General features: G+C 38.0%; 1 protein-coding gene across 1 annotated transcript in view; it reads right to left on the reverse strand.

The window, feature by feature from the left end:
• Positions 1-20,680, reverse strand: part of BAZ2B (bromodomain adjacent to zinc finger domain 2B) — an 83,052-nt gene that overhangs the window by 41,767 nt on the left and 20,605 nt on the right. The window contains exons 2-10 of the mRNA XM_054277670.1: positions 17,747-17,902; positions 12,037-12,198; positions 11,476-11,669; positions 8,506-8,718; positions 7,457-7,855; positions 4,617-5,223; positions 3,152-3,448; positions 808-868; positions 167-275 (exon numbers count right to left, since the gene is read on the reverse strand). Coding sequence (XP_054133645.1) covers positions 167-275; positions 808-868; positions 3,152-3,448; positions 4,617-5,223; positions 7,457-7,855; positions 8,506-8,718; positions 11,476-11,669; positions 12,037-12,198; positions 17,747-17,902 — 2,198 coding nt within the window. The remainder of the gene's footprint in view (positions 1-166; positions 276-807; positions 869-3,151; positions 3,449-4,616; positions 5,224-7,456; positions 7,856-8,505; positions 8,719-11,475; positions 11,670-12,036; positions 12,199-17,746; positions 17,903-20,680) is intronic.

The raw sequence follows: 20,680 nt of genomic DNA on the forward strand, positions 1-20,680 counted from the left end.
CATATTCTCTCAAAGGGATACGCATTTATAAGACATCAAATCAGTAACAGACTGAGTTACATTACACCTCACATCACAGAAAATAATTACCTCTATTGGAGAGAAATATTTTAACTGCAAGCATGTTTACTAACATTAGAACACAGAAGTTAAAAAATTAATGTACCTTTACTACTTCAGGATACTGTCTCAGCTTCTTTCCACAAGGTGCAAAATATGCTACTTCTCCTTGAAGACGACCACCAAAGTTTCTTATTCGGGTTTCTCTTTGCCAGCTAGAGTAATATGAAATAGTTGCATACAACAATACACTTTTTAAAAAACAAGTAATTTGTGTCAATTCAAGAATTCTACAAAAAAAGGAAGAGGAAAATGTGACTAGAGTATCATAAATCAAACACACCAAACCAGAAAATTTTATGATGTAGATTGTCCAAACTAACTAAATATATGAATTTATTTATATCAAGTGACTTACATATTACCAGATTTTAAACAGCTTAGAACTATACTTTAGGGATTTATTTGGAGTCTATGTCGGCTCAGATCATTAGGATTAATTTCCAAAGCAAAACAGCTAAGACACGGGTCATTTGCAAAAGAGTAAATTTAATGCACAAAAATTAACATATGAAGTACGCTGACACTTTTTAAAGAGATTCACAGTCGCTGGGAGTCACAAATCTAAATTGTTGAAGCCCTTTCCTTAGTATTCAGCCTCAAAATTTTTTAAACTCATCTCTTTACCAATGGATTTTTGAAGGCACTATGTGCCTCTAAGGAAAGTCAGGTACATACATAACATACCCATAATCAAGAGGAACACGCAGCTCCCGTTCATCTGCTACTCTTCGTCTTTTTGAAATACCTAAAACAGAATCATTGATTAATACCTAACAGAGCTTACAAAAGAAAACATGTTCCGAAAATGTACTTTTTATGTTTCTATCCCCAAAAACAAAAGAGAACTGTTTTTCCATTCTTGCCATTATGTACCTCAAGTACCAAGAAAACTAATGGAAGTGTTCTTCTGAAATACATTTTCCTCTAAGTTCCTGTAACCTCATCCTCTGAAATTGTAAATAGAAAATTTAACAATCCCATACCTATCAGCTTGTCCTGTTTAGTGTTCTCAAATATTGTTAGTTTAATTCCTTGCATGCCTGTTTTTCTAGACAAGTTAATATAAATTTTTTTTTCAGTGAAGAAGATGCAAATAAAAACACACTTTACTTTAAAGATCCATATTCTAATAGGTTTAGTCTTCCTAGAGCACTGCCTATAGACTGCAGTCAAATGTCAAATGCAGAAAATTTTCAGAACTACTTCAGCTTTCCCCAGTTCAAAGAGATGTTTTGTTTGGTGCTTGTCAAGCAACTGAATCAATAGCATCCCAGAGACAACTGCCAAATGTGGGTGTTTTCAGTGTGAAAGGCTTTCCTTAGGCTCTCAGCCAGCCACAGGACGTGAACCATGCACACAGAGCAAGTTCTCAGGAAGGCAGTGCGGACCCTCTGCCAAGAACGTGCCCATCTCCTCGCGGCAGAGCGCGCACGGGGCCGGCACAGACGGAGCCGGCCCTGCTCAGCCTCTCCCGGCCAGGAGCGGAGCAGCACGGCTGCCCCGGGAGCAGCAGCAGCTCCTCCTCAGCGTGCCGAGCGAGAGAGCCCTGGAACAACCACCAAGGAAACATCTGCGCTCAGGTCCCACAATTCAGGCACAGGTCTGCCCTCTTAGCCTAACGTGAATGACTACTGCATTGTTTTGAATGGTCACAGTGCGGGGAAGGAGGCTGCTTTTCCAAATATAAGTGAAGTACAAAGTCCAGTTCAAAACAGATACACAGAAGAGGACCACAAGACTCCTTCAGAGACTGACCACCTCTAGGCAAAAGTTTCACAAAAATATTTTTGTGGTATTGTGTTGATTCTTATTAGGTGATTCTTAGGTGTAATAGTATTATTATACATAAAGGAAGGACATAAAATTTATTCTACCTCCTACTCCTGTAAATAGTAAAATCTGCTATCAGATTTTTCAAAACATCCCAAATCAACACAGATTCTTGAGAAAAACATCATCTTTTTAACTTACCCATCTGGATTACTCCTAATCCATATGAAATCTTTTATAAACTGTACAGTAAACAAGCCTGCTTCTGGGATAAATATTAGGTAGATTACATTATACTTCTTCAAAGCTAATGCCCTTGTATACGACATGGAATGAAGCTCCTATTCCACTGAATCCAAATATAAAAATCTATTCATAAACAGATGTCCCCATTTAAAAAAATTTGCGTACACCCATGTTAATAAACAGCAAGTCTCTAATTCAAAGTAGAAAATATGGGACTTAATTTCATTGTTACCACACAAATAAGAAATGTGACTTTCAAAAATGCATTCTTTACTCTAGCCATAGTAATTTGTAAATCTTACAAATTGTCACCAAATGATGGATTGTAAGAACTATATAATATCAGGCAAATGCTAAATGTACTTCCCATGAACTTCTAAAAAAAAAATCCTTGTGCATAATCCATAAATTCTAATGAGAATTTTGGAAGACTTATTAGAAAATTATGCTCTAACAAAATATGGTTACAAATTTCGTTGAGGGACCAAAACTGAAGATTCAGAACATAAACCAGGACGTTCAGAAATCAGAAGAATAACTAGTTTAAAATAAAATGGAGAATTCCAAAGACTTAAGAGTTTTAATGTAATAAACACCAAATCTGGACATTTAATTCTATCTTCTCTAAATAACTACACAAGTTAAAATGTCCTCATCTACGTGTAATGTTCTAGTCTGGAGAACTTGCAATTTGGCTGACAGATCTTAATGACTGCTGCAAACAGCCATGAAAAGATCACAGAGTCACCCAACAGCCAAAGTTAGAAGGGACATCAAAAGACACCTGCTCCAGCCTTCCTTGGGAAAGGAAGCTTTGCCAAGATTAACTTGCACCCTGACCAACCAGCATCTGAAAACCTCAAGTGAGGGTGACTCTGCCACTTCCCTAGAGTTCAGGGAATCGCTGTTCTGAGGGTAAAAACCAGCACCTGGACTATGTTTGCAACTACTTTCACAATACATGGACCTTAGCTATCGCACGGTAGTAGGATAAGAGAAGACAGTGAGATACCACAGTGTGTACTTGGCGTGAGGGTGGAGGCCCCTGTCCCGAGGAACACTGCAGGCTGGGACTCAGGACACAAGGCAGCTGGTGCCGAGCTCGATGTCTTGGCTACTTGGAGATTAAGTGGGGCAGAATGAGCTGTAAGACCGATGGAAGAGCTCTTCACAGAGGATGCAGTTTTATTCAGTTTCAGCGGGGCCTTTTCTCCCTCAGTGTCAGTATCCGATTCATCTTGGTCTTTGTCATCCTCATCATCTTCTTCCTCAGACCCTTCTGTATCTGACTCAGAATTACTGTCAGACTCTGTTTAAAGAAAGTGTGGCAAAAGGCACATTATGACTTGGAAGCTATTAGCAAGTACGTTAAAGTCCTAACACTTGTGTAGTCTTTTCTCTTATTATGCATGCTTTTTTAATAACATCCCTTGAGTAAAAATATGAGCTTCTAATTAACTACCTAAGCTTTAAAGTTACTACAAATATGACAGTACTAAATAATTCTGCACAATAATACATTGTTCTTTTGAATGGAAACAGATGAGTGACAGAAGCTGCAGTATCTCAAGACTGTTTGCCCCAGAATGAGCTACAGAAAATCCTTCTGTTAGACTGGCAGCAGCTGGACATTACCCCAGGAAGGGCATTTCACAGGCATTAAATCCATCATGAAGAGGAAGAAAACAACAGAACTGGATACGGGCTGAAAGGTGTCAGAATCAAAAGTATGGCAATCTGGGCAAAGGAAGAGTAAGAACTGAGGACAGCCAGGGTAAGGAACTAAAGGTGAGATACAATCCTGAGATAAAAAGATTAGTAGAGGGTGTGTGGATGAGAGGGGGAAGAGAATGATGAAGGTGGAGGCTGGACACAAGGGATATCAGCACAAAAGACAAAGCAGTGACTGTAAATACAGTCAACTCTTTAAAACAGGCCTTGTCAGTCCAAATTGCATAGCCTGGTCTGCACCCCTTAAAACTGTCCAATTACTTGCTCAAGGACTACTGTGGTCCTGAATGAGGCATAGAAACATGCTTTTCTTGCCACTCTTGACAAAGGCCCTTGTTTAGTCCCTCTCTGGCTAGGAAACCTGTTTTGCAGCTGGTCTCTGTCTGCCAGGATCATCAACCATCAATCAGCCTTAATGTCAATCCCTTCCTGAGCACTTTGTCACATCAAGCTGCAGGCTGGGTGACTAATGTGGAAGGCATGCCTCTGACAGCCTTTCCAAAAGGCTAAGGAGCCACCTCCCCAGGACACCTGACCAAGTATCCGAACACCTCAAACATGATTTTTGGACATGACACAATGGAGAATGGGGACATGTGCTAATTTCAACAATATGCGTAGGGCACTGTGGGGGCCGTGCAGGCCCAGTATTTCCGGCCCCTATTTTAAAATATGGTGGGAAATGCATGTTTTCAAAATGCAAAAAAATTAAGTTTCTGCTTTTCCTATTAAAAAGGTTAAACCACCTGATTGGCTATCATCAGAATCATCTTCTTCATCGTCCTCATCTTCATCTTCATCATCGTCGTCATCATCATTTGAGTCGTCAGAGTCTTTACTGCTGGGGGCATCTGAGTCTACCCCTCTGAACTGCTCCACCACCAGCTTTGCAGAATGAAGGCGGTGTTGTGGTTTTACTGCATTTACTGCATTATTGCTGACTGCTTTATCCTTTCCTGAACCAGGTAACACAGGAGAGGTAGAGGGCATAACAGCTGTACGGTTACCAGTTGGCTTTTTCCCACATGCACTCAAGTTTATTGGCAAAGAAAAGGGGGCACTACTAGAAAGGGCTACACTTTCACTGATCTTGGTCTGGGGTTTCGGTTTCGTAGTGAGTGCAAGAGGAGCCTCCTGGATGACGCTCTGAATAACTCCATTGGGTTGGTGATTACCTAAAAGTGCATTTGTCAGGAATGGGTTAGAATGGTTGTTTTCCAAGGATGTGAGTTTTTGATGAGCTGGTGAACTAGATGTTGGTTTGGGGCTTGACAAAGCTGCGATAACCTTCTTCAGGCTCTTCGACGATTCCTGTTTCTTTAGCTGTGCTGGGAATGTCTGCTTGTATTGTTCCTAAAGAAATAAGAAGATAGAGGAATAAAATGTGGAAGTGTTTGTTCGGCTTTCTTTGGTATTCTGACAGGTAAGTTCCAGGAAATTTTACACATCTGCTAAGCCATTTTCAGAAAGCCAAATGCAGATACTAGGTACATCAGAAGAGATGAGTTAACTACTGGTTACACAAGTCTTGCATGATTTTTTCACTGTAAATCAACTAGAGAAAGATGAACTCAAGATGAAGTTGATTCAAATTATTGAGGGAAGTTTTCTCACCTGCTACAATGCTCTAGACAGAGACTTTCATAAAGGTATTAAACATTCTGAAAAAGGTCATTTTTAGAAAGATACTTACTACTCTTGTGTATCAACACAGGAAAACCTCTTCTTATAACTTAATTCAGTGTATAAAAATCCCATTAGTGAACACACAGCTATCTTTAACAATTTGTTCACTTTAAAGCACTAGGTAAATAAAACACACTAATGGCCACAATACTAGAAAACCAACAGAGAACTCTTGGTATAGAAAAAATTTCTGTAAAAGAATGAGGGAAAAGGTACTACTCAGAAATGCTGTGATATGTTAACTGTTTACCTGAAAGAGTAGCACTTGAAATTATTCATGTAAAACTTAGTAATAGCTCAGAAATGCATGTAAAGCTTACAGTGTCTTTAGTCTAAAGACTCTTCTAAAGAAAAAAAACCCTCACATCATCTTCAAAAGAAAATACAATTAAAAGGAATAAAGATGGTACAGTTTAAAAACAATTTTTAAAAATTAAGTCAAAGACCATACAAGTTACTAACATTTAAAACTGAATAAGAAATTATGAAGATCTCTAAAATAAATATTCACAGAGTGTATACCTCCAGTAAAAGTTTTAGAGAAATCAAACTACTAAATGTGTGATCTATCACCAGCTAAAGACTCAAATGTGAAAGCAGAAGCCTCTTTCAATAGCAAAGATGTATGTTATCATAATTATAATTTATTTAGCTACTCCTGGTAAGTGACAAGCTTACTTGAATTTTATGTAGTAACAAGAAATTGGAAAGGAAAAACAGTTTTTCTCTTCTAGTCTAGCAATAAAAATTAAGGATGTTTCAGTTCCCACTGAGGGTCTGTGGGTTAGCTGTGCATCAGAATTGAGTTTACTACTCCTGAGTACTACTAGTTTAAAACAAAATTTGAAAATAAAATAAAATAAAATAAAATAATAATAGTAATAATAATGAGAGTTGCCTCTGTAAATGTATTTTTAATATATTTATTTTTGCATGTATCCTGAGCCTTGATGTTTGTAAAACGACAGATTTTTATTCTCTTCAAATCCCCATTAAAATCTCACTAAACAGAAAATTCATCAGCAGTCACCTTAATTACTATTAAAAAATAAATAAACTGAGAATCTAAAAATTCTAGAAGCCACAAAACTGTTAAGACAGACATATAAACTTATTGTACAGTCCTGACCAGTAAAAGGAAGATAAACTGAAGGGAGGGTGGGCAGGCCCTGGCACAGGTGCCCAGAGCAGCTGTGGCTGCCCCTGCATCCCTGGCAGGGCCCAAGGCCAGGCTGGACAGGGCTGGGAGCACCTGGGGACAGTGGGAGGGGTCCCTGCCATGGCAGGGGTGGGAGAGGGTACAGCTTTAAGGTTTCTTCCAATCCAGGCCACTCTTGGATTCTAAAAGAACTATTGAAATGGCCATACTGAGTTTCTACAGCTATCAGTGCATAAACACATGTCTTTAAAGAGCAAACAAAACTCAACATTACAATGAGCATGTTTGGTTTTTTTTGATGGGTTTCAGCTTCTTTGTTTAAAATCATGGTTAAAATAGGTGATTTCAATTGCTTTGACTTGAAACTATCGAACTTGAATAAAAGTGAAGTCATGCTTACATACTAGATAGGTGAAGTATTAAATAAGTATTTTCACTGAACCTAGAAGCATAGGAAAAATATCCAGGCCACACAATTTACTTATTTTGATATTTACAGTTTTCTTATTTTGATACTGATTTCAGGTGCACATTGTTCTTAAGAGACGCATGACCCACACAATCTAGTTCATTTACACCATTCAGAAATCCAGATCAACTCTAAAAACACAAACTCCCATGATTATGAAAATATATATACTTATAATTTTAATACACTATATTTAAAAGAGTTTGATGGCACAATGTTATGCCTTTTTAAGCAGATGACACAGGTTGCAAATAATCAAAAACTTCACTCACCCGTTTAGATCTAACATCGCTGGTCAAAGTGATAGATTCTTCAGAGGTATTTTTATTCCCTGCTTTGAGTAGATCAGGGGAAGGAACTATGAGTTTTAAATAGGTCTCCTTTTTGGCTTCATGTACCAAAGACAAAGGTTTCACATTAGGAACCAATCCCGTAGACTGTATTACACTTGTGTGTTTGTTCACAGATTCCTCCTTTGCCTGAGAGCTTTGAAAAATAAACGGAAGCTGCTGTGACAAAACCTGAGGCTGCTTCTGCTGGGACTGGAATGATGAGTGAGTCTGGGAATCAGACACAAGAGGTATCTGCTGGTGTGTTCTTTTTTCTTGAGACTTGTCCTGTGACTTCTGTCCATCGGTTTTCACATCTGTTACACCACTATGCATTAGCACCTGCAAAATATTTATTTTCGAGTGTTCATTACATAAGATCCTTTTAAAAAGGCTAAACATATGATCAGTCTCCCTGAAACAATTACACTAGTCTTGGCAGAGGATGAAGAGTAACTTTTAAATCAGTAATATATTTACTGTTCATTTTCAGTTTTTTCACCCAGATACTTTCATCATGTTACAACAATGTTTACTAGAGAACAAGTATTAAACCATGGTTGTTCTTAAATGTGTTTGTAAACCTAATAGAATACCAAAGATTCCAATCTTGCTGTTCTACTACTAGGGAAAGGCAGGCATTCTACTAGGAAAAAAGTAACTGCCAAAGCAATATCCACAATGATATATTTTCAATTTACTACCTCCACACAGTACTTAATTTCTTTGTATTGCCTACTTCATAACAAAAATAAGTCTACCAACGGTAAAATCCCTGTAAAGAACAGCAATACAAAGACATGCAAGCACACAAAAGAACCAAAAAAATCCACAAACAGAAAATGCTGAAGCAAACCTAAAATGATATTCTTAGCATTTATTAATGTGCAGTTAAATAATTGTTGACTATTTGCTCACAGACATGAGTAGGTCAACTTGTCACAAATGGCTTCTAGCAACAAGACTGTGGACAGGACAGTGAGGTGCTATACCTTGTTCTTGCTTTTGTGATGTGCTTCATTTTCAGAATCAGATTCATCATCTTCACTCTCTTCAGCACTCTGGTCCTCCTCCTCCTCCTCCTCCTCATCCTCCTCTAGGTCCTCAGAGTCACTACTACTTACACCTTCACTTGAGGTGTCTGAAGAGGAGCCCGAATCACTGTCGCTGTTACTCGAGCTTTCCACTGCTTTTTTTCTGGGCTTCTACCGGGAAGATGAATTCGCTGTTAATGCTTCCATTTTAATCTGTTATGTAATCTTATTATGACACATAATCTTTGAAACAAAGACGAGTGAGACTTTGGAGAAAAGTGATCTGCAATGCTTAAAGAAAAAGTGCTTCACAAGGTGATGAAAATTTAGAATTAGCCACAAAGTTCCACTGAAGTCTTTTTCTGACCACTGCTGACATCACTACATCAAATTTATATTATTTGGCATAAAATGCCAAATTTAGGCCTAGAACATTGACCTAGAATTTGGGTCTAGTAAACCTCCACAGAATGTTCCAATTCCAAAAAAATTCATGCCCAAAACTTGTGGTACAGGTTAGCACAGAAAGAACAACAAACATTAGGTTTATCGAAAGTTTCAGTGATGCATTCATTTAGCTACTTTCACAGTATGGGCTGTACAGCAATGTAGAGTCTTGAGGACTGAAAAGAGTATGTTCACGAAATTGCTTCTGGGACTTGCTTCTGAAAAATGGACCAGAATCTGCTGAAATACTCTGACAAATACATTATTTCAAAAGTAACCCTAGATTTTCATCAACTGTAAAAACACCTTGGTATCAGCTTTGCCTTCTTCTTTTTTTCCTAAAACTAAATAAATATTTTATCAGGTTTTTTTAGCAACCATCCCTAAAAAGAAATTACAACTAAGGAGATGACTGATGAAATCAGAAGATTAATACTAAAAAACTAAAACCCTAAATAAAAGAACTTTTAGAAAAGGATATTAAAAGGTTTTAAAATAAGACATGCTTTTAAGAAAAGACAAGTTTTACACTTAGAAATTTAAAAGCACAACATCACTTGTACAAACCTCAGCTTTAATAACCATAATCATCATCATATTAGAGTTCTCATTTGGAGTAATTTCTGTGTTTTGATACAAAAGGTTGCTCAAATCATCACACTGACAAATGCCATTTACCTCATAAAAATTTTCAGAAGAAAAGAAGCTATGAACATCGGCATATCAAGTAAGATTAGGAACAAAAGCTCCATTTCAGTATTTCAAAATTTACTACAGGAACTTAAAAAAAAAACAACCTGACATTTATCAGCATGAGACAAAGGACTTAAAAGTCAAGATATGGAACACAACATTCTTAAGAAAGGTAGTTGCACATCAAATCCATCCTTTTATAGCACCTCAGTATTTAGTCAATAAAACTGGAGTTTGAAATCAGTGCTTGCATCAAGAAATCTATCAACAGCATCAAATTTATACTTAAAGATGAAAGGTAACACAAAGGAGAAGACAACAATGCTGACAGACATCCTGACAGAAAAAGGGGGGAAGGAACCAAAACAACAAACCAACCAACCAACCAAAAACACAAACAAACAAACAATGGCCAAAAATAAGTAAAATTTTCTGAATAAAGCAAAGATTCAAAAAGTACCTTTTGGGAAGGTGTTTAGAGTAGTAAAACAGAAATGTAATGGGTATCCTGCCCAACTGTAGTAATAGTAATAGTCAGAAATACAGAAACACTATCTGAAAAAGCTTTACCTCTGCACCACAGAAAGAAAGATAAATTTTGCATGTAGACACCCAGGATAAAAGCAGAATTTTAGAAAGAGTAATTTTTAACATTTAAGCCTGAAAAAAGTCAATGATTTCCCAAATACTTTTAACTAGCTTAATACTTTCAAAAGGTGTCAACTGTTGAACATGAAGAGTGTTTTGAGAGAAAATATTCTTAATAATTTTCCTATTGTCCATATACTAAACATTGTATATCACTACACAATCATAAGTAGCCATTTCAGTGCTAACCCCTATTTTTACGAAGATACATCAAACACCAGCTGTCCTTTGAAAATGCCAACCTCTCACCTTCAAACATTTGGACTTGGTAACTGAATGTAGTTCAGTAACAGAAAAAAAGCAAGAAAGCCAATTCACTCACAAAACAAAAATAAATAGATAAACAGATATAAAGAAAGAAAAAGATTTTGGCCTAGATGGCTATCGGTAGAGAATTACTCCCTTAGCTTTTATTCTGACAGTAATCACCTTCCCAGTACACCATTTTCTGTGTTTTGCTTTAATAGTTTTGATTCCAAGAGCAGCAAAGTTCTTAGAGAGCTTAGGTCAGTATATAAGGTTTACTAACTCACTGAGACTACTCATGTCTTTCATATCAGATGGCTAAGATTATTGCTGAAACATAGCAGTGAATAATAGTTCTTTCTTCTGATAAATAGAAAATGGCTTACAGAAAAGCACTTTAAACATCTAAAAATTTTCTGGTTTTATACGATACATGAAAACCTAATTAAATCCATAGAAGTAATTGATAATATTGTAATCGTAATACCAATATATATGTGTATATATACTGTAATAAATAATATGTGTATATATACTGTAATAAATAATATCAAATACTGGTGTTAAAAATACAATTTTTAAAAATTAGATAAATTAAATGAAACAAGGTGTTGGACGCCGCTATTAACTTATTAACTTGTGAAATTAGCACTAATAGTAACCTTTTTGTTCATAAGTATGTCAAAAAAAACCCCAAACAATTTTAAAAAATTTCAAACACCAATACACGCAAAACATCCCTACAGAGACAGGGAGACAGATCTTGCTCTAATAGATCAGAAGAACCTAAAACATTCTGTACTGAGAAAGAATGCTTAAAAATGCTCCTGTGTGCAGAACACTTAGCATATCAATTTTTTTGTCTGACTCTTCAGTTTCTTTCAGTGCATCTACCTTGTCTTTGATTTTGTCAGCCCTGGTGTCCAAAAGCTGAACTTTGTTTTGCTCCTGGTTGTATTTGCGTCCCCCAGCTCCTGAGGTAAAATTTTTCACTGGTCCTGCCGATGTTGCAATGCTAGTGGAGAGCACGGATGTGCTCAGAGCTGAGACCGCACTGGTACTGTTGCCATTCAGTGATCCATTCATACCTAAAGATGACAGATTTACAAAGTGACATTTAAAATAAATCTGAAGTAACAGGTAACTTCTTTGAAATGCTCCAGTCACTTAACCTTCCATAGACATGTAACAAGATCCTAGATACTTACAAGCTACTTGCCACATATATTAAAATTTGTCATCTAAGTGTCACTCTGATTTGGAGTTATTTTAGTTTAATCATACAGAGCATCCATGATTTAAAGGCCAAACACATACTTGGTACGTATCATCCTTACCTAACAGAACCAATTTTTATTGAACTGTTTAGGAATGGGAAAAATAAGGAAAGTAAAGGTCAAATTCCACATTTTCCTGCATGTGCAGAAGTTCAATACGATTACTTCCAGCCATTACCTTTGTCAATATTACTCCGACTACTTTTTCCTGTAGCTCTTGAGTGGAATGAAGGAGAATCATGATTCTGTGCAGGAGGAGCAAACAATGTGGGAATTCCCAAGAGCGGTGGGAAAAAAGCTGCCCCAGGACGAGAGTGTGTGTCTGCTGTTCGCCACCATTCTGAACCACAAAGGAAATAAAAACAAACTTCAGTTGTTCTAATGCTGTATTTAAGTATTTCAGTAACCATATTGCTGTGCCTAATTCAGAGCAGATTTACTCAATCTAGAAGTAAAAACAAAACATTAAGGAACTTCTCAATGACAAACATTTCTTGAAGCAACTCCGGTCTTAAGTCATTAAAGCCATGCTGATAAAGATTGCAATGCAGTTTTATTTAAATGCATTCTGAAAATTAATACTTAATAGAAAGCTATATGACACTGATCACCCCAAAGTGAAACTGCTAGTCTTGTGAACTGAATCAGTATTCGCCTTTAACATTTATTATTATCTCAGCACTCTTCCTACATTGGAACTACAAAGTAACACAACAGCTTTCAGTCACCTCTGCAATCTGAGTCTTGCAATACTCCGAGGCCTCCGCCACAAAACCACATCTGAAGCTGTTCCCCATGAGAACATCTATTAAACAGAGGAACTGCTAGCTACCCAATGGTAACTCTACAGCCACTGCAAGAGGTTCCTATGCTTGAGTTTGACACTGCATTGCATAAAAAGCTGCCTCTATTTTTTTTCCTGTAACAGCCCTATTCAAATACCCTAGTATTAACTGGTGATCTGCTTCTAACTTCACTATGCGTTATGCCATCTCTCAGACTGGGAGGCTGGAAGACAAGATGAAGATCAGATGTGATGAAGAGCTGTCCTGGTCCCAGCCAGGACAGGGTTAGTTTTTGCAGTTGTTGGGACGGGGCATGGCCAGGACCCAAAGGTTATTCAAATAAGTCTCACATCACTGGCAGGGGAAAGGGACTCTTCCAGGGAGAAGGGCTCTCTTCCCAGTGGCAGAAGTTAGTAATTGTCTATTGTTGGGATGGGCGGGGTTCCATTTGAATAGTTTGTTTCTCATATCCTCTGTCAGTACTGCTGATGTTAATATTTGTTTTCTTATCTCATCTCTGTTTCCATAAATTGTACTTATCTCGACCTGTGACCTTGGCTTTTTGTGCCTCCAGCCCTCTTCAAGGGCAAGGGTGGTGGTGAGAGGCAGGGGAGAAGAGAGCGGCAATGTGGTCTTAGTGGGAGCACTAAAGCTAGATGAACCAGACTAAAAATTACATGCAAAATGTAAGCATAGTTAGACCTATGCTTACCTTAAACAGTAAGGATATTGAAGTCAATACAGAAAGGAAAATACGTGAAAAGGAAAATGAACAGAGGAAGTGACCAGAAAAGAGTAAATAGAGAAGTTATTTGAGCTGCTACACACTGGAAGGTTGGGGAAGGGCAGCACAGAAGAGAGCAGGCAAGTCAGCATATATTCACAGGGTAGGACAAAGTAAGAATATATAATAGCTAAGATGACAAACAAAAATCAAAGGCCTAGAAATTCTGTAATCCTGGTAGAGGAAATCTCATAGGAGTTTCAGAACTACAGCTTTAGAGATAGCCTGAACACAAGTACAGAAAACAAATAATGGAATTCTCAGACTGTAAAAGCATACATAACCAGAAGAACAATGTAGTCCCTAATGGAGATAAAAAGCAGGAAAAGACTGACATCAAAGAACATTAAATTCATGCATGCCATCCTTTAATAGAAAGGGCATTCACATCAAAAAGGACAGCATAAGAAAGACCAGCATTCCCTGTTTTCCAGAAGACTCCCGTTAGCAACAAAGGCCCCTGCACACTGACCATGCTTCTGGTGGAGTTCTACACACAAACCATTAACTTACTAATCCTACTTCTCCCTCTACATGTTTTAAACATTATTACTGTGTTTGCGTATATAAGGAATAATTCTGGAATGAGTTCCTGACTGCAGTAACTCATCCTATTAGGTGTTAGGAACACAAGGGCATTCACTAGGATTTTTCATTTATTAGCAACTACAAGGTAGCAACTACAAGGCAACATAATGGGAATACTACATAGACAGTGCAGGGAAATTCCTCTTACTGATTTCACATTACTGGTTCAGGTGCCATTTTTTCCTTCCTCCAAGACAAGCAGGGATTTTCACTTCACTGATGCTAACTATTGCAGGCGATGTGTAGGGTATTTGTCTAAGCTTCTAACATGAGTTTAAAAGCATCATGTTTCAGGTCTTGCTGAATTTAGTTCAAATGGCTTTAACATCACTTTGTAAATTATCACAAAAAAGACCCAAAAAACAACCATAACCAACCCAAACCTCAGTTATGTATCTTCTTCCGCAATGCTTCTCTCTCACAGACCATAGTGGTGATTCCCAATCATGCTGATGAGCAACACTGCATTGCAAAGTTTCATAATACTCTGAAGACTTTCCGAGTCAAAAGAATCTTTGAGATTGTTCATCAATCATAGAGAAAGTGCAGCTTTCTGTACACTATACTACACACTGTAACGGCCTTGAGAGAAGACATACTAAATATGCTATCTAAACCATTACCTAATGTATCTAGGAAAGAGAAGTCATCCATTTTAAAATACACATTTAAACATGTGGAAGTAATAAAACACCGACAAAAAATGGTAGAAGTCTTGTAACACTACACTGAACTGTAATGACGTTTCCCCTCTTTCTTATCTCATGAAAATACTAACAGTCTGCTTACCAATTAATTATAGTATTTCCTTAATTTTCCTATTTTAATGTTCACTCTTGAAGTTACTAACTTAAACATGCTCCGCATAGGTAAATTTCATATTAAATCTCAGTCCTTAACATTCTTGTCTTACTTTTAAATAGGTTAAATATTTTTGAGCACAGTTTTTGAAATTCTACTAACCACTGCACAGATAAATGATTGAAAGCATTATTCCAAAGGGCAAAATACATTTCAACAATCCTGGTCTCTTACTAACAAAGAATGACTTTGTGCATTTATGTACACAATTTTAAATTGTTATGGATCTCATTAAGGAGAAATAGGGAACTGCAAATAAGACTGAACAATTTTGCTCTAACAAAAACAGCTTCTGGTCCGAGAAAAAACAAAGTTTCGTTATTTAATAAAAAGTTAATGAACTTCCCTTTTTTGAAAAATAAAAATTAAAGACTTTCCAGCTCTGATAACATCAAAACAATACAGCTTAAACGTTCAGCTTAGAATGGTTTCACACACTAGTATTATTGCTTTTCATAAAGACAAAACACTGAATTATGGTTTTATTTAGAGAAAAAGCTATTGATTTATGTTCTTCCAAAGCTGATAACATTCTCATGAGGGTGAATGTAAATCTCTTTCCAGAGGCAATTTACTTTTCCAATGCACCTTATTTTCAGCAATGGGTGGATATGAAGAAATCAAATAAAATCTCTGTTCACTTGACTAGAATGCTTTAATTATTCAGGAACTAGTGCAAATTAATCAATTAAACTAACAGTATGTGATATATTTCAAAATGGTTTCACAGAGGTGCTTTGTCTTTCTGACCTGGGAATACACCAAAATAATTTACGTGTATTTTAATCTCCCTGGCAAAGCATAAAGACTTCCAGTTCTAACTCATCATGTGTCATGGGCACCTGGCACGGTATGCAATCAAGTTTATTGCAGAGACTACTTAATCGACTACTTATTGCTGCAAAGAAAATAAAGAGATCTTTTGGGGCTAAAAAGAACCTCTCTAATCTCATGTATTAAGATGCATTACCTTCTCTTAGTAAGAATAATTGCTCATTCTTAAAAAATTATTTTATTAGATACTAGAAAAATGCATTTTTAAATTTGAAGATAATTCAATTATCTGTTTGGCAGACATTTTTGGGTTTTTTTAAATATTACAGGAGTGAAGAACACTGCAGTTTAGAACTGGCTAGTATACAGTCTATCTTGGCGACAGAGTATCTTGTAAATTCAAGACACGCAGCTGGCTGGCAGCATAAACACTTGGTGGAACCTTTTCACAGTGGATACCACAGTAAACACAGTGCACTGTGTCAGCAGAGAAACCGACCTACTCATAAATAAAACTGATGGTATTGATAGTAAACTATATTCCAGCTTGGTTTTAGGAAGACAAAGTGCCCTTGAAAAATTATGTATGCTCTTAAACATCAGATGCAGCCAGGCAAACAATCTGACCATCAAAAAAAAAAAAGAATGCTGGTAATTACTATCAGTCTTTTTAACTATTAGCTACCAGAGAGAAATTACACTTTTAAAAAATAAAAGATGAGAACAGAATTTTTAAAAGGCCTTTACTAAAGAACCAGCTGTGTTTCATAATGAAGAACAAAACTGCCAGTTTAGTACCTTTATTACATTATTCATCTGCTTCAGTCTTACTGTATTTTGGCAGACCAAGTACATATCCCTACAAATGCACAGAACCTTAACAGTAGATACAGAATTACATGATGTAATATGCATACAGCAAAAGCAGCAAGGAGAGGTAAATGAGTCACAGAAATCCTCAGGTTAGGACTATACATTCATAGCCATACGGAAATTTACTCCTGCTACATTCTAGGAACCACCAAAGAAACCCATTTTAAGTGGCATGGGCTAATGAATATAGACCAAAAATTCTTTTGGAGATGAATCCTTAGTGGGGTACTGGAAAATGAAACACTTCATTATTTATTCCAGAAGAGTTTTAGTTAAGAATTTTCTGGCTGATTTTAGAGAAATTAAAATAAATAGTTGAGACATAACTCTAGGTCAGGAGACATTCCGGTTTCAGTTTCTTGGGGCAGCTACAAACAAACAAATGCAGGATGAAATTGGGGACTTGGAATCTACTCATTACTTATTATCAAGTTGTATCAGTTTGGAGAATATACTTTTGCTCATTTTGCTGCGAGAACAGAGTTTTTTCTCAAAACAGGAGAATACCATTAATTTAAGCTGAAAAAACTTCCTATTTACCATATATCATTCAAGAATCAGCCTAACAGAAACAATGTTCTCCAAAAAAAGATCTGTTTATGAACAGTTAAGTGAGAAACAGCAGGGAAGAGTTTACCGTTTCTTGTTCTGTGGATGACGTTTGCATCGTTCAGCTGAAATGGGAGTTTCAATCACAAAAATTAGATTCTTGCATGGAGAAATCTTCCATATATATTTCTGATTCAAGGTAAGATATTTCACTCTAGTCAAGATTACCCAAGACTGTGACAATTATCTTTTCCATTTCAAGCTCCATTAGAAGAAACTACTCGTCCAAATGTAAAACTACAGTACGGGCTGGACTTAAAAGATGAGAACAAGATGTACGTTCAAGAAGCTGATTATTACAACTTAATCTGAAAATGGTGCAGAGTTTGCTAGATGAACCCTTTATTTGATCCTCACTCTCAAGGCAGCCTTGCAAACGGAATTTATTTTCCACATATTAAATAGTAATTTTTAATTCATTTCATTCCTTCAATAAGTAAGTACCTATGTAAAATGTATTCACAGCAAATGAATACCACTTGGCAAAACAAAAAACCTCAGACATTTTTCTTGGATGCATCTGTGCAACCTTATTACGTTTGACTTGTAATAATGATTACAAGTGCTGACAAACATTACAATGACATTGCAATATAGACTTGAATAATTTTTACCACACGTGTTGATTGTGGAGCTCAGTGTCGCGGCTCCAGAGGAAAGGCCACCTTTCGATACTTCTGAAGTGACCGACGGTGTAGAAGATGCTGGAGTGGAAGCAGCTGTAGTAGAGGAGACTGATGAGGACGTTAACCGCTCTCCAGACTCCATATCTGGAAGAGAGAAGATAAATATCTGTCTTCTGTGGCAGCAAGGGAAACCACAAGGGACAGTCTGTGCTGACTGTGTCTCAGGATCTGCACTAAATTCTCAAGAGGTTTCCATGACAGGTACATCCCACTAACAGCACCCGTCTGTCAGGGAACTCAGCACAGCTGCAGAACTGTGGGAATTTGGTACTGCTGTTCAGAGTTACATCACATTTCACCCGGAATGCCTCTACCACACCCTGTGCTCAGGAGCTCCAATTCAGCTCAGGCTGGACAGAGCCAGCCCGTCACTCTTGCAGCCTGCCTGCACCCCTATGTCTTGGCTACATCACATGTTATAGCTGCCCTCTAGGATGGCATCAGCTCCCGTTTTCTGCTGCTTCTCATCAGGCAACCAGACAGACGCTGGGCATGACAGATTCCACTATTCTGTCTAACCACGTGAGCAGCATTGTGCTGGAGTAGGCCAAAGCCCTGCCTGTGTAATCCTCAACTGCCAGCTTACTCCTCCTTGCAGAACAGCCCTGCTCTTCGCTGCCCTCTGACAGATAACTTTAAACAACCGGTACTGCATGCCAAAATGCCCATATCTAGACTCTTAATTTAAGAAAAGACTCAGCAATTATGGTGAGATAATATAAGAACAAGAACTCCTGTAAGTTGCTAGGAGTTTTTGGTGGTGGTGGTGTTGTTTCCTGGTGAGCTTTTCATACAAAATAAGACATTTATCTGTGCCATGAATTGTCTAAATCCAAAGCCACCAGACTTATCTCATGGAACAAGCATGTGTATTTTAAGAGAAACAGACAGTAACATTATTATTAGAAACACTAGAAAAAGTGTTTGGACAATACTCTCAGGGACATCGTGTGGCTCTTGGGGACAGACTTGTGCAGGGCCTGGAGTTAGACTCAGTGATCTCTGTGGGTCCCTTCCAACTCAGCATATTCTGTAAAGCAGTTTCTCAAATACTTGAGAAGTGCAGCCATGCCAATGATGTCTTTTCACAGTGGTAGCAGCATCAATGGACTGTCTGACTCAATCTGCCAGAGCAGCAGATGATGGTGAGTCAAGATCAAGTATAAATAAGGTGGAGAAAAAATTCCTAAGTCCCTGTCCTATTAAAAGTGCCATGAGACTAAGCACATTGAACTCTTAACTGGGAAACTTCCAAGAAACCTGTTCCTGTCATGGAGTCTCCCTCGTGGACACAGGCAACACCCTTTCTCAGATTTACACCTGAAACCTGAGGGGTAAGAACTGAACCTAAATGAAACAACTAATAAAATCTCATTCCCAGTGAAAATGAGATTTTGTAAAGCAGAATGCCAAATACACAAGAAAGACACACTCTTCTAAATTCTATTTTAAACAACTTAGAAAACTGGTATGTTAAGCAGCACTTCTGATCCAAAGCTGTATTAAACAGTGACTTCACAAATGCACACTTGAAAGATAGCATAAAACCTGTTACCTGCCTCTCCAGAAAGTAGATCCTTGGTTGTCTCAGACAGTAAAAATTAAATTTAAAAAGCCACAGCAAATACAAAAGCAAAATCAATGGAGAAACACAAAATACTGTGAAGATACACTGCGCCCATTTCAACTAAATTGTTCATTCTTTATCACTAATAGTTTTTATACACTGCAATTTGTATGCATGAGGAAAGTCTCCAGGCTTTGCAGGCTAGCAGAACAAAGTATACTACTTTGGGAAACTGCTAACATGGGAGGTACAGTCTGTCATACAGAATTGCCCACCCTCTGTACCAACTGCAAACAGCCACTCCACTCTCAACAGCACCTAAAGACTTCACTGCTTTTACTCTTTACAGTCCAATTTATCATGAATCAATGTCCAAGGATGACGTTATGCTTGTGTTCTGTTTATGCTGGATATTATATTCTGTGTCCCCAAGACTGGCTGAGAGCGAAGGCGGGGAGAAGAAGTGCAGATTTTTGCTATCAGAGACTGGACTCCTCTTCCACAGTCTGCGGGAACACTGAAGATGTCTGGGCATGGATGGGGTAGGACACCACGCTCCTTTTGCTTTTTAGTTAGTTAGTTAGTTTAGCTAGCTGAGCCAGTCGGAGCTTTCCCTGGACTGTTTTTCTTTCCCTTTTCTTGCAACCATTCGGACCTGCTCCAGACTGGAACCCAAGGAAACACCAAGAGCTCACACTTTGCAGCCTGCTGGGGCCTTCTCTGCAGCCTTTCCCAGTGCCAGAGGGACTGATACAGAGCAACCACCCACCAGAGACTTTCTGAATTTGTCATCTCTTCAGAGCAGCAAATGAGTTTTGTCATCCTGTTCATTTTTTGTGCTGGGGAGTGCTTTGCCTGCTAAGTCAACAGGTTGGGGGGAGGCCAGATCTTAACCCAGCAAAGAGTACACCCGCCCGAGCCATGGGCTGCCTGTTTCTCCAGGAGAATCCTGTGGGAGACAGTATGAAAGGCTTTGCTCAAGTCCAGGCAGGCACATGCACAGCCTTCCCCTAATTCTCTAGCCAGGTCACCTGGCTATGAAGGAGATCAGGTTGGTGTGACAGAACCTGTCTTTCCCACAACCCTGCTGGCCGGGCCTGCTCCCCTGGCTTCTGCATGTGCCACCTGTGACCGCACCCAAGAGGATCTGCTCCATCACCTTCCTGGGCACTGAGGTCAGGCTGACAGGCCTGCAGTTTCTCAGATGTGAACATCTGAAGTATTTTATAAATAAGCATAGTTAGGAACCACCTACAAGCAATCTATACTTGAGTCATAAATAAGACATCCTTGGC

The sequence above is a fragment of the Melozone crissalis genome, unplaced genomic scaffold (assembly GCF_028551555.1).
Source record: "Melozone crissalis strain CALT ecotype California unplaced genomic scaffold, PUWL_Pcris_2 ptg000023l_1, whole genome shotgun sequence".
Taxonomy (NCBI): domain Eukaryota; kingdom Metazoa; phylum Chordata; class Aves; order Passeriformes; family Passerellidae; genus Melozone; species Melozone crissalis.